The sequence below is a fragment of the Megalobrama amblycephala genome, linkage group LG5 (assembly GCF_018812025.1).
Source record: "Megalobrama amblycephala isolate DHTTF-2021 linkage group LG5, ASM1881202v1, whole genome shotgun sequence".
Lineage (NCBI taxonomy): Eukaryota > Metazoa > Chordata > Actinopteri > Cypriniformes > Xenocyprididae > Megalobrama > Megalobrama amblycephala.
Window position 1 is genome coordinate 7,349,698 of NC_063048.1, and position 15,296 is coordinate 7,364,993.

The 15,296-nt window shown below is 35.7% G+C and overlaps 1 protein-coding gene across 5 annotated transcripts in view; it reads right to left on the reverse strand.

Annotated features, from left to right (window-relative positions):
• ralgapa2 (Ral GTPase activating protein catalytic subunit alpha 2) overlaps positions 1 to 15,296 on the reverse strand; it is a 323,632-nt gene that overhangs the window by 125,890 nt on the left and 182,446 nt on the right. For all 5 annotated transcript variants that reach the window (XM_048190535.1, XM_048190536.1, XM_048190537.1 and 2 more), the window contains 8 exons: positions 13,222 to 13,265; positions 12,939 to 13,119; positions 7,992 to 8,107; positions 7,745 to 7,883; positions 5,923 to 6,125; positions 4,384 to 4,614; positions 1,111 to 1,284; positions 886 to 1,020 (listed from right to left, as the gene is read on the reverse strand). In XM_048190535.1, coding sequence (XP_048046492.1) covers positions 886 to 1,020; positions 1,111 to 1,284; positions 4,384 to 4,614; positions 5,923 to 6,125; positions 7,745 to 7,883; positions 7,992 to 8,107; positions 12,939 to 13,119; positions 13,222 to 13,265 — 1,223 coding nt within the window. The remainder of the gene's footprint in view (positions 1 to 885; positions 1,021 to 1,110; positions 1,285 to 4,383; positions 4,615 to 5,922; positions 6,126 to 7,744; positions 7,884 to 7,991; positions 8,108 to 12,938; positions 13,120 to 13,221; positions 13,266 to 15,296) is intronic.

Genomic DNA, 15,296 nt, shown 5'->3' on the forward strand with positions numbered 1-15,296 from the left:
CAGACATATCTTTGAAAGCTGCTGATTAGTTTTGACTGTGCAAAGTTATGTATTATGTTCTACAATGTACTTAACAAAAGACGTGCTGTAGTTCTGTCTGAAGTTAATGTGCAACGTGAAGGCAATACGAAGGTATTATCGTACGCCGTTTTGACTGTCATGGTGTGTGCATGAACGAGTGTGAAATACCTGCTAATTATGTTGCTTGTTCCGATCACTTATATTGGACACTTTTTGCATTTAAATTGCCTTATTCTGACTGCTGACATTGAAAGTGATGAAAGTGTTTTTTTTCTGAGGGTATCGGTTAATTTCTTGATTGCCATTTTGACAGTGTTTTAGTCATATTTGGTAATTACCTTTAAGAGTATTTGCTCTGATTTGATCCATTTTCCTGGGAAATGTGTCTATTTTTATATTATTTTGTCATCATTATTTTGTTTTACGGAGTTAAAAATGGTTCATATCAACATATACAATTCTATCGCATTATTTTAACAGTTAAAGTTTTGGGTGTTTTTTTGTTGGAGTGGGGGAAATCATTCACCCAATCTGGCAACACAGAGTAGAGAGTGACTGTTGACGGGTATCGCACAATGGACGCGATCGATCTCAGCAATCGAAAACTGACTCTGATCACCATGCATGCAAAAGTTCACTTCAAGAATGACCACACTGCTGACATGATCTTATCGCTAGCACTCCTTGCACATGTGAGTTATTGTAGGCACATATCAACACGTTATCATATCGCCATAATATTTTCATATCGGCCGATTCCGATGTTGTGTCGATAATCTTGTGCATCCCTGCCTTTAACATCTGACTGAGGCAGAATATTCAATCAGACATGGTAGTGTGAGAGTTGAAAGAGTAAATGAGCACCTGCAGAGTGGACTGGATACCAGCCTTCACATCCGGGTTCTGTTCTTCAGTCAGACAGCCTCTGCTGATGGCGCTGCTGAAGGAGTATGTGCGCCCCCAACTGGACGATCGTTTATGTCCATGGGTCTCCAAGACCTGAAGGTTTGATACAGGACAGGTAAGTGGGAACAATTGAATCAATCAGCATGAACCACATTTTGTGTGCGTGTGTGTGTGTGACCGTGCCTGCACATGCACACTGTCCGTCTCTGAGACCATGGGCTCTTCCTCTCCGTCTTCCTCCTGGCTTGTTGTCTCAGGCTCAGCCATGAATGTGGGTTTCTCCTGCAGAATCCACTTCCTGTACACTTTGATCACCTTGCGAGTGGCTGAGGCTTCACAGGACGGCAGCAGGAAAGCCTATGCAGCGACACAAAAACAAATGATGCACACCAACACAATTGATAAGTTGTGGGGTTTTCAAACTTTTTGATACCAAGGACTCTATGACATGTTGTAAACTATTAAACAACATTTATACATGCTTCCAAAATGAAATATTAGGCTTTTATGATTTTTTTATTATTATTATTTAAATAGTAGATACTTTTACATTCTGTTCAAGTTGACAATATTTTCCTTTCTTTTTGTCTATCCATTATTAGCGCAAAACCTGAAGAGACACTTTGTTAATTCAAATCAAAAATTGTTTCCATAGCTTTTTCTAGAACCTTTCACAATAAACAGATAGTGTTCCAAAACATCTTCTAACATTGCAATACGTGTGCTAAAGACATGAGTAGAAAACAGAAAATCAAATATAATTCTTGAAGTTATTACATTTTTCACAAAAGTACAATCAGACCTCTTTATTATTATTATATATACACATTACTTAAAAATGGCTTTCAATAATTAATCTCATGACCAAACTAGAAAGGAGAATAAAACAGTCAAAAATAGCTGTTTAATAATGTATATATTCATTCATTCATTTATCAATTCATTTTCAGTTAACAATTTAAATTGAGAGTAAAATTTGTCTTTCTGTTCCAAATTTTCCACACAGCCCCTTGCATTGAAACCCTCTGGTCTGTAACACATATGTGATTTCTGGTTAAAATTCTTAAAAACATTTAGATTGTGACTCTATTATAATAGTGATTCTTTATTGTGATTCACATGAAAACTGTAATACACAAATAAATCTGTTGAAATAATTTTTTTTAATATGTTGAATGGATTCTGACCACAAGGTGGCAGCAAAAGACAGAACATCTGAACAAGCTACATAACATTTTGCGATACAAATGAACAATTGATGATGTACATTTTATACAAAGCAAAAAAAAAAAAAAAAAAAAAAGAAAGTTATTAATCTAAAACAAAAATAAGTAACACTTTATTTTACAGTGTTACCTATGTTATATGTACATGTTACAAGTACTGCAGTAATAACAGTAAAATTATGCATAAATACATGCAACTAGCCCTAAACCAAACCCTAACCCTGCCCACTATGATGAATAGACCCCCCAGTTATTGTACAAATATTATATTTACTGTATTTGTAAGTATGGTTGTTTCATTGATGTTAATATCAATATCAATATTATATATCAACATATTAATATTAATATATTAATATTAATATCAATATCAACATCTCAAATCCTAAAATAACAACTCCTCAAATAACAGTTTTTGTATAATGCTTGAAGAGTTTGACTGACATCTGTGTTAGGAGTTATCCAGGCTGTCTCAGGCATTTCACACCTGTTAATTCATGTGTACCCATCCATCAGCCCGCAGGTAATGGCAACATTTTTTAATTGGAATCTCTGGCTCAATTAATAACAGTTAAGCTGTTTTGTCTTTTTTTGTGTTATTTTGTATGTGGACAGGTTGTGGCTATTCTAGGTGCTGTTGTTTGTCAACGTTGTATGACTTAAAGGCACAAAATGTAATTTTTTGCCACTAGAGGTCGCTTATTCAACACAAATGACGCCTTGATTTTGCGAATCATGGGAGTTGTTGTCTTCCGACTGGATTCGGGCAGAAATCAAATTCATGGATTTGCTAATGTATTAAAGATTTATTAACATTAATTTAGTTTGAAGCAGGGTGTGGCTGAAAACCACTGGAGCTGAACGAGGCCTGAACAAGGAGCGATTGCTAATGAGAGATGAGTATGACACGTGGCTCGAGAGCAGTGGAGCTTTTATTATGCTGCAGACAACCACTTCCGCTTCTTCAGGTCATGAGTATATGGGGTAACGCAGCGCTGTTTATCATATTAGATACATTTGAGTGTGCTGAAAGTTGTTTTAATGCTACTCTGCGTTCGCTCGGCGGCTGCTATGAGACACTTGTTGCACACTGCAGTAAACTAGATCAATATTAGTCATGGTAAAACATGTTAATCGTGGTAAATCAAGAAAACGAGATTTAAACAATAAGACTTACTGTGTTGAGCTATATAACAATGATTAGTTTTCTGTCGTGGACTCGGTCCGTGTCCTGGTTAAAATGGTTTATTTCTCTGGATTTAAACATTCTTGGAAACATTTGGGATAATGTAAGTACATAAGTCAACAAAATATATAACATTGTTCTAGTGGTTTTTGGATATTTTAATCCTAAAATCTTACATATTGTGCCTTTAATTCACAATTGATAAAAGTTCACATCTTTGTTTTGTAATCGTAATTGAACAGGCATGAGCGAATCTTTCTACACAGTTTTCTTTAAACTTGATTGTTTGAGTATTGTAATCTACAACAGTATTTAGTGTTTGGTCCTATCGTGAATACATTTTGGTTATGTTGACATTAGACATGCTTTTTCCCTAAGGAGTTACAAACGTGTTTGTTTGACAAAGACGTGGTAGTTTTACTGTACTGTGTGTGTACTTATTTTATTTTCAATTAAAAAAGAAAAATGATTCAAATGACCTGAACCCGTTTGCTTTTGGCTATAAGAGTGCGTAGGAAAGTGAAGAACCCTACTTGAAAGTGCTCGCTCACTTTTGCCCAGGCCCAGCTAAAAATAAAATTCTGTCTACGCCACTGCCTAACCCCTATAGTAAGTATATGTACTTACATGTTTACTTACACTAAAGACACTAAAATAAGGTGTAAAGTGCGTTTAAAAACAGACTTTAACCACCATTGATGTTCATAGCTAATGTGAAGAACTATACCTGTGGTAAGTGAGATATATTTTAAAGTTACTAGCCTTAGCTTTTTACTTAAGAAATATCAAATATAATTTTATTAAATGTGCACTATAATTACAATTAAACAGTAAAAAAAAATATATAGATAATATGATGAATATGATAATATGACGCCTTGTGATATGTCACATGTGTCGTGATACATATTTGCACTGAGGCAGTGGACGATATCCAGCCCTTTTCGGGGTCATGGTTTCGAAGTGGAATTTGTCTAAAAATGTGCAAACACAAGGTGAAACGGTCTAAGCGGCAGCTGTAGATCTGAGCACTCTGTCTCTGACCTGATGGAAGACCTCGTTGACGAAGTTGACGTTGTCTCGTGTGGAGAGCAGGATGGACTGCACCATGTCGTAGACGCCTCGATGCTCCTCCTCGATGCTACACAGGCTGGAGTTGCTGCCTCTGCGATCAGACAGTGTGCTGCTGTTTGAGTGACTCTTCTCCTGTTCCACAGGACCGTTGGGCTCAGAGTCTGCGCTCTTCTCCTGACTGATGCCGCCCGCAGTCACAGTCTGAACACCAACACACAGATAAGAGAGTTTTTGATTACATAAACTATTTCTATTATTAAGATTTACTAAGAAGTACTAAGACATCCCCCATAAATAGTATAAAAATGTGGATAAGTGTGCAATATCAGTTGGGAAAACAAAAGGTTAAATGAAAAAAATAAAATATCTATTCTGTCATCATTTACTAGGCACTGAGTGACCATCCTCTTGGTTACTGTTACAACTTTGTACAAAGGTTATGAGTGGGGTTGGGAATCGAAAATAGATTAGAATTCTGAAATCCGATACTTGCTATAAAATGATTCCTCTTTCAATACCTCTTATCAATTCCTGTGTGCGCATGTGATTTCATACCATTACTGCGCAGGACGCAGCAAAAGAGACCTCAGTTCGGCACTCATGAGCGCACAGAATCCGCATCTTATACAGTGAGTTGAGTTCTCACTTGTGTGTTAATGTTAATCAAACAAAAAAAAGAGAGAAAATCATTCACTGATATTGACTGAATAACTTCTGTAACTTTAATAAGGATTAATCTATATTTTATTTATAAAGAGATTACTACGAAGTGTTATTTTACATTTAATTACATTTGATTTCAATTTCTGTTGTATTAATTTGTGCTACTGCTAATTAGTTTATTTTATCTTATTTTATTATTGATTGTTTACTTGTCGTTAATAATGTTTTAAATTTATATTAATCTGGTTGTTTTAAGTGGTATTTTTTGTTGAAACCATAGACAAAAGTGTTCTTTAGGTGGCTGCTATTTGTTCATAGTATTCAGCTGCAGCTTGCAAAAAAAAAAGTGTGTTTGTATGTTTGATATCTAAAATGTTGACTTGAATTGAAACTGAGAATTGATAAGCAGAATCAATAAAAGAAGAGAAACCGTAGCAAAGAACCTGCCACCTTTGCTTCAGAAAAATACATTTTGCCAATTGTTTTGTATTCTTAAGCGTTCTCAAGTTATAATATATAAAGCCTAGATGTTACTGTATTACAACAAATCTGTTACATATACTACATAATATTAATGACATTTGTTCAGCCAGTGGTATGGAAAAGAGCAGCTTAAAAATTCTGCTTTTGTGTTTGTGAAACAAGGGGGTGAGTAAATGATGACAGAATTTTGGCTGAATTAAGCCTATAATGAAGGTACCAAACAAGTTTACATTGGAGAAAAAAAAAAAAATAAAATCATTTTAGTAAGATTGCTGCCTCAGAAGATATCTGTCCATGTTATCCAGTAGACAGTGAGGCAGTGTAAATGTGGGGAATCCATATGGTTCTTTGTTTTCATCCCACCTGGATGATCTTAGGAAGGACCTCTCCTCCATTCTTAGAGCTGCTCGTGGCAGAGTTCACATACTTCTTCTCCAGGAAGAAGTTAACAAGCCACGTGATGAAGGCCACACGGGGAGCCAGATACTGATCCCTAGTGCAGTATATACTCTCGCTGTTGCGCATCACTTGGATGTAGAGGGGCTTTGGTCTGTGAATGGGAAGATCTGAGAGACACAGATGGAAAATTCAAACTAAAAACAAGGAACAACAGTGTTTCCCGTTTCACAATGAACCGAACATATTTTTACACTTCCCATACTAAGTCTTGCACCATTGCTTTGGCACAGCATCTATCAATCGAACTAAAATAAAAATCAGGAAATGGCTTAATGCGCTTACTGAGGCACAAATGACTGAAGTTTAATCAAATAAGCATATAATCTCAGAGCGACTCGGTTCACAGCGAATGCCGAAAACTCCATCTCTGCATGTGCTGTAAGCTTAACGTGCACTTCGGAATGCCAGTTATGCTTTATTTTCACATCCGTATAATTTCCAACAATGTTGTGGACAGATGATTACGGCATTTCACTACACTTTTAGTAATGAGAAGTCTGTTCTGTTGAAAAGAAACTTAAAGACCTCCCTGCAGTTTTCCATTAAAACAAAAGCTCAAGAGTATTATATTATATTATATTATAGTGGACTGAAACACTATCACAACTTAAAAAGAGGTTTGAGTCCACTTTAAAGTCTGTTCAATTTGGACACTGAAAAGGTTCGAGCTCTTAATTTTGCTCTAAAAGTGCATCAGACTAATGCATTTAAAATTAAACTGTAAAACATTTTATTACAGAAGACCATGTTCACCACAGTCTCACAAAATCCTGGTGGAAACACTGAACAATACATGACAAACACAGGAACAAACCATGGAAATAGACCAGTTTATTACACAGTGTCTCCTGACAGCCAACACAACCACACAATAATTCATCACTAATAGTGCATTATGTATTGTTTTTTTTTTGTTTGTTTTTATTTTGCTGTTCAAAAATGACAGCAGCCTTGGCCTTTGTTTTTACAATGTTTCCGGCTATAGACGCCACAAAAAAGGCCTATTCATTTTTATTTTTATTTGAATTGTATTTGTAATAATTTATCATTAAAAAACATCCTATCCTGATAAAACACCCCTCACTTTGGCTTTCCTACTTTTTGCATTTTGTTACAGTTCCTGGTCATTTTCTTGTCAGTGTTACAACTTTAAGAGGCTGAGCTTGACCAGAGAATATATCTGGGAGTCTAGTATACACTTTTATAGAAATGTTTCCTTCAAGGGATAGTTCACCCAAACATTATACCATGATTTACTCACCCTCAAGCCATGCTAGGTGTATATGACTATCTTCTTTCAGACGAACTTAATCGGAGATATATTTAAAAATATCCTTGATATTGGGATCTTGCGAGGTTTGGTGATATTGCTGGCAAAAGAGGCCTCACTGAGCCATCGGAATTCATCAAAAATATCTTAATTTGTGTTACGAAGATGAACGAAGGTCTTACGGGTGTAGAACGACATGAGGGTGAGTAATAAATGACATTATTTTCATTTTTGGGTGAACTAACCCTTTAATGGCCACCAGTTACACTAACAACAAGGGAAACTGAGACTGTACTGAGAGATCGTGTCTGAAAACCATAATATGGGATAATATGTGACACTGTAATATTATTCATTAATACTTTAATCTCTTGGCTGCTTCTTGATGAACAATCAATAAAAATGTGAGCTGCTAAAATCAAGTTTAAAGTGAAACGTTTCTTGTCTCAAACCCACCTAATTGTGGCTTGTAGAGGTTGGTGTGTTTTGTGAAAGAAGGGAAGAGATGAGGCAGGTAGTACTTCTTGAACAGGGAAAAGAGAAATCTGAAGCCTGTGTCCTGGTTCTCTTTGTTTTTCCAGTCCAAGCTGGATGCCTGTGAGGTGAAAGCAAATATCAAGGATTCAGATTACATCACAGCAATCCAGTTGTGAGTAACATGCAGACTTCAGACATAACACTGATGTGAGCAGCTCAATCTCACCTGGAGAACCATGACCTTGAGTACAATTTGGAGGACAGAGCAGGTGTGGTCATCTGCCACCTTCTCTCCGGGAACCGCAGGCACCAGTGGGGTGATCTCCTCTGGAACAATCTTGGCTACAACACCACAAACACAGAGTATGAATATTTAAAGACATCTGAATGGTGAGGTGTGTCATTTATTTCCCAGAATGATTTGTAAAATAGATAAAAAGATGAATTTGTTCTTTTCACACTTTGTATTCATTTTATTTATTTATTTTCTTTAGCATTTACACTTTTTATGATCAATGAATTTACATGAATATTCTAGTCTTTTTTTTTTTTTTTTTTTTTTTTTTTTTACAACTGCATCAAGCATGTTTGGGAAACGTCATGCCCCTTATCATAACTGCGAGTTTCAACACGCTCTGAGTGGGAATTATTTAAATGAGGAATATTGTGACGTGTCCAATCCCAGAAGAAAACTCAAGACCACAATAGAGGCATTTCAGGGAGTTCAGAAACAGTGACATTGACATAAAGAATAAGTCCGCTGGAGGGACTTTGTGACTTTGCAGCATTACATACTCCCACCTCCAACAACAGGTAGTCATGCACAAAATATTCACATCACTGGTTGGGCCAGAAGTTCAGAGTGTACTTTGTCTGTGCCACATAGACTGTTATGGTGTGCATGCTTAACTATTATGCTTGAGAGTCTAAATGAACAAATGGCTCACACTTTACACTGTGTGCAGAATTATTAGGCAAGTTGATTTTCTGATCATATTTTTTTTTCCAAGCACATTTTACCAATTCCAATCCACATCAATCTTAATAACTACTATTAATATTGTTTGTAATCATTTATAAGTGATATATAATTGTTCGTGAAGGCTGGAAATGAAAAATGCCTTATATTCAGGTGTGCAGACTTATTAGGCAGGTTTTCTTTTACAGGCAAAATGAGCCAAAAAAGAGATTTAACTCAGACTGAAAAGTAAAAAAATTATTAAATACTCATGAGAAGGACGCAATACTAATGCAATACTAGAAACTGCAAAGTTAAAGCATGACCAGTGGACAGCAAAATGCTCATTGGGTCAGTGGGGTCATTACAAAAACAGAAAAGACACGTTAACTGCAAAATAATTAAGAATTAAGGTGAAGAATTAAGTGTGAAACCATCAGGAACCCTTTAGTCTCCAGCGCCACCATTTTCCAGAACTGCAACCTACCTGGAGTCTGCCTAATAATTCTGCACACCTGAATATTTCCATACATTTTTCATTTCCAGCCTTCATGAACAATTATATATCACTTATAAATGATTACAAACAATATTAATAGTAGTTATTAAGATTGATGTGGATTGAATTGGTAAAATGTGCTTGGAAAAAAATATGATCAGAAAATCAACTTGCCTAATAATTCTGCACACAGTGTATAGTTGTCTATGCACAAATCTGGGATAGAGAAAACATTTTAACACCCCAAAAATGGCACTCCTCATCTTTCAAGTAAAATCAAATTAGGTGTTTATATTAATAATTATTGTTTTAATAAATCATGACTCAATTTTGCAAGATCTGCATCCAGCTTATTTTTTATCACATGAACTGTTTTTTAGGTTTTGTCACTACTGCTTTTGTCATTGCAGAGGGCTGAACAACCTTCAGCGTGAATAGCTTGTGTTTCACTAATGAAATCTATTCAGACATAAAGCACGCCAGCACAGACAGAAAGGAATATTCACAGATTTCAAATACATATGAACACATTCACAGTGCTTTGAAATGAATGGGTCATTACCAGTTCAAGGGCATCAATAAAATCTTTTCCAAGAGGAAACATCAAGGGAAATCATTCCTTTCAGCATTTAACAGACTGTGACCTCCTTTTCTGAGGATGCTGTGCCGCCATTTGATTATTACACTCTAATACTAGATTTAAAGTGCCTTTGTGCTACAAAGAGCATTAATGGCCATCATTAAAAATTACATTCCCAGACAGAAACATAGTAGATGTGTTGTAAATGGCGAGGAATGAAATGAATGAAGGGCAAATTTGCGAGCACTGAAAAAATATCAGGGTTATTGGGTACTTCAACTAAGGCAGTGCATGTACAGTATTCGTTTTGAGTTCAGCTGATTCGTCCAGGAGCTTCTTTTTAAAAGGGTCCAAGCATCTGAAAATGAGCACTATGAGTTCTGCAAAATTCCAAACTCATGGTGTCATTCCCAGCAGTCATTACCTTACCAATGCTGAAGATTAACAGTCTCAACCAAGTTCATGGACCACGCCACACAGAGTGCCGTACGAATTACATATTTTTGTAGGCCAAAACCCAGAAACAAGCATTTTATCACTTCCAGTTCCATCTTCCTGAAGTCAATGGGTTTTTTGAATGGGTTTTTGGTTAAATGCCTGAAATGAGGTCTGTGGTGAACACAAGCTCAAGATATTTTCATGTTTTATTGTCTGACATAAAATACATCAGTAACACCACTTTGTGATTTTTGTAAAGCTTTTACTTGTCTTGAAAAAGTGTCTAATTGGGAATACAGAGATTGTTGGGGCATTTCAAGCTTTCCATAGACATGTTTCTCATGTCTGTGTGGCAAAAATACACTGAGTTTTAGTTTATTTTTGTGATGTGTTCCAGAAAGAAGTTCACAGAGACTGTGACGGCAGAAAGCGCACCCTGTTAGTTTTCTTTAATTTTCCAAAGATGTTACTGTGGATTAACCCGTTAGCATTCAAGGGTCGCAGATTATTGTTGTTCAACATTCACTGCACATTAAACATCATACTTTTACTCGATCTGGACAAACTGAGCATCATTAGAAAGATTAAAGACTCCGGCTTCAATATTTGACCACTGTGTGTGATAAAACTAGGTTGCAGTGACATTAATTTCTTAATTTATGTCAGGAGTGCAATAATCGATTTGTAATCTTTTTTATATTTTAAATAGAATATCAACACTCATATGAATTCAGTCACGTCTGCTCTGGTTTATTTGTGTTCACATAGCTTCAGCGTCCGTTAGGGCTCTTAGTCCAAAAGTGTGCATATTTGGAGAAATATTGATTTATTCTCACATGTTTGCAAAATATTTCATCATACAGAATAATATTTCTATTAATTTTCCACTGAATTATGTGATCTGAAGAGCATTCAGAGCATTCAGAGCAAACTCTGTCTTTCCTCTTCCTGGTTTATGACAGTTATGATCTCAGCGCTCTCTCATTTAGCATAGAGCTGTCAATCATCTTACATGACCATATTCCCTGCCCTTCTGCATGACGCTGTCCTTCCTCGTTCTGTGTTCTCTGAAGAACAAACCCAAAGAAACATTTCTACACTTGAAACAAGAAGCTAATAAACACGCAATTACGATAGAATGTAGTTTGTGTGTGAATTTAATGCGATTTGGGGAATGTTCATATCAATAATGGATGTTTACATTATAAATGCCAGGCAGATGTAGCAATTAGCTGCATACAAAAGGCTAAAATAACACATTTCATCATCATTATATAACTAAAATCCACATTAGATAGCGATCAGAAGTTAATGCAAACACTCTATGGTAGTTTGAAGTGAGTTTTTGAGTATTTTGTTAAAAGAATTCACATAAGGTCCAAGAATATGCTTATTTTTGTTTTCTAGATAGACTTTAGTTAATAGGTGGTTTAATGTATAGTAGGACCAAGGTGGTGTTGATGGGCAAGCCATGTAATGCCAGAATAAAGGCTAATAATGGCTGAAAACAAACAAAAGAATAATGATAAAAGAATAATGAAGATTAAGTCTCATGCTGGCAGAAGTGTGAAAGGTTTGTTGAGTAAGAACAAAAGAAACATACATTGCTCAGTCATCTCGCCAGACATTAGACAATAGACTGCAAGTAGGTGTTTACAGGGCAATACAATTTTTTTTTAGTATCTTATTAGTCTTCTCTAAAAACTCGCATTACATGTCATAGAAAATGCTTGATAAAATTTTTAGAGATCATCCTCAGATTTGAAATGAAGCATAAGCAGACTTGTGGCTTCACTTTAATTGTGGTTATAAATTGTTATACCACATACACATAATATTTGTATGCATTTAAAAACTATACTCTTGTTTTTGTTTTTTACGTTTGAGCTTATCTCCGTAATAATAACGGTCTGAGTAACTGAACTGTAAACTCTCAAGTGTTGACTTTGTAAATATATGTTGGTTATGTGTCTATTCAGAATGACTTACAAGCAGCAATCTTTTTATTTTGCATATGTCATTTATGTCCCACTTGCAAAATTGAGGGGTGTGCAGTAAGGGGTTAAAAGTAGACCCTTTACATTTCTGAATGACACCTAACTCTAATCTGTATGACCGAAAATTACAGAGTATATTAAGTTCTTTCCGCTGTTATCAGGAAAAAAATCCAGGTGAACGTGTTGGCGAGTTCGTCAATTCCAGAGGGTTAAACATCATCAGTCGAACAGGTAAACTCATCTACTCAACAGTCACATTCACAGCCTCACGGTTTATAACCGTGCTCTTGTTAATGGAGGTGACGTTGAAGTCACGTGACCGTGGTGTAGTTCGTTAAACCCCATGTGTAGTAATAGTAATTTATCCAATATAAATTGCAGTAAATGATGCATAATTACAAGCAACTAACCCTAACATCTAAAAGTACATGTAATTAATATTACACAGTACTTATTTGTGCAATTACAATAACAACATAACAATGACAAATAAAGTGTAACCCTGCTATCGAGGTGGATACGGGGAAGGTTAGGGACAGGTTTGGTGGTATGAGTTTAAGGGTGGGTTAAAGTGTAAATGAAGGGTCAGCAGTGTAATTACCACTGCAGTCTATCGATTAATTGAAATGTTAGTATAAAGACTTAATATAAAGTGGTTTCAAGATTAGTTGTGTACGTCAATGTGTGTATATGTTTGTTACCGTCAGGCGGGTTGGAAAAGGGGTTGTATATGATGGTGTCCAGTGTGCAGGGTCCTCTGGATGAGTGTACAGCAGGGAATCCTGGGATCAGGCAGGCGAATATGAGGAGCTGTTCTTCTGCACAGTTACTCTGCAGAGCCTCTAGCCAGAGCAGGAACAGACGCATGCCCTCACAGCGGATCTGCACACACAAACACATAAACACCATTTCCTCTTGTTACACATCTGCAACAAAGATTCATATAATCATTTTGGATGTCTTCTGATTTATAAATTGACCTACCTTGAAAGAGTTTCCAGTGTGCAAAAGTTTTTTGAGTATAGAACCTATAAAAGAAAAGTGTTTAAACAGAAACACAATCAGTAACAGACTTGATCATTACACTGCAGAAATCTACAGCTTGATCATGCACAAACCCAAAGTCACTATTGACTATGATCAGGAAATTTGAAGGCTGACACCTGCTGCTGATAGAGGACATATATCATGGTATGAGTAATATTATATCACGGTAACGGTAAGGGTGCTCGTGGCAGGTTCAAAGAAATGTCCACTTGGACGATGAGCAAGGTGAGGGAGCATTTTGCCAGCCTGCACAAAACTTTTCTGTTTTCTTCTGTCACATTAAACTAGTATATAACAATTAAGCTTGCTTATGTGCTTCTTATTCTACCTGTTATGAGGGACAGGATATGACATTTTACAGATTAAAGGAGAAACATTATGAATGAAACTTACTTGACACTTAAACAGTTGCTATATCAACATCCTAATGAAGAGAATACACTTAAATAATGTATAGTAGTCAGTACACATCAAGCATTTCTAGCGATTTTGCCACCAGTCATGTGTACAGATACTTTTCATACACAAGATGTGTGTTCAAACCGGGACAAGCAAGTGGTTGCTGTGGCGACGAACAACAATACCTTAATGTGCTGACTTATGTGGGCTAACCTTTATTTGAGGAAATATGCTTATAATAGGAAACTAGGTTTGAACTTATTGGTCTTGTGCTGCCTATTGATTCAGTTGATTTGAATAAAAATGAATCATAATGCAAGGCAAGTAGATCACATGTATCTGACCTATTTTTAGCATATACAAACACATATACATATAGATCACATATACAAACTGTTTCCAGGGGTGGGGGGGTTTAGACTAGTTCACTAGACGGTTGCAAAATCTCTGTTTGAATGTACATGAAATTAGTTGTAGCGCACATCCCTAGTCTCAAGTACCATACAGTAAAAATCCCATTTATTTTGGGATAAATAAATCAATTCTTTCATAGAGGAATTGATTTTTAAAGATAACTTTAAAAATATTTAAAGACTGTGAGCTGTGAGCTACAAGGTTGTTATTCGATATTATTTGCTTTTGATGAAGCCATCAGTGTGCATTATTTCAACTTATTTCTTTAAATGATCATGTTCAACACTGCTGAAAAACTATATTACGCATCATTCTACAAATAAATCCCGACCAGAGAATCACTCAATCAGGGAATCAAAACAAGCATATTGTGCCAAATAAACTCTTTTGTGTCCGTCCACTCCCATGAAGCACTGCCAATCACCTAAGAAAGTTAGTCTACGTACGCTCTCAAACTACTTAAATATTTGTGTGTGTGTGTATATATATATATATATATATATATATATATATATATATATATATATATATATATATATATATATATATATATATATATACACTGTTACACTGTTAATTTAAGTTTAAGTTATGTTAGAATATATGAGATAGCGTTATAATATTTGATATTATTTTCTTCTATTATACCAATGTTTTTTCTTTAGTATTTTATGTATGCTTTGGCAATGATTTACAGTCATGCCAATAAAGCAATTTTGAATTGAACTGAATTGAATATATGCATACTTTGCAATAAATTTCTTTGTTCCCATATACACAACTATTATCTTTAAATCATTCACTTATATTACTCCATTTTAAATTTGATTATGTCATATGAAAGGCTTCATGGGACTGTAGTTCTTTCCCTCATTAAAGCCGTAAGGTACACAGTCTTGTATCTTTGTCTTTTTGTCTGATTTTCAAAAACGTTTTTGCTATAAATCAAAGTAAGTAATGTTGTGAATCACCTCATAGCTGGTCAGTTTGGTTTATGGCTTATAACTCTTTAACCAAGGCTTTTTAAAAATCTCTATAGAAAAAATGAATGGAAAAAAAAAAAATGCAACTGCATTTCGGGGTGGGTGGAGGGAGTGTGGGTTGGGGTGGGCTCGTTCGCGTTCATCCAATGCGGTCGCACTAGTTGCACTGTCCTAAAGACGGCCCTGTGGTGTGGTACACAACGACCCCCACCGACT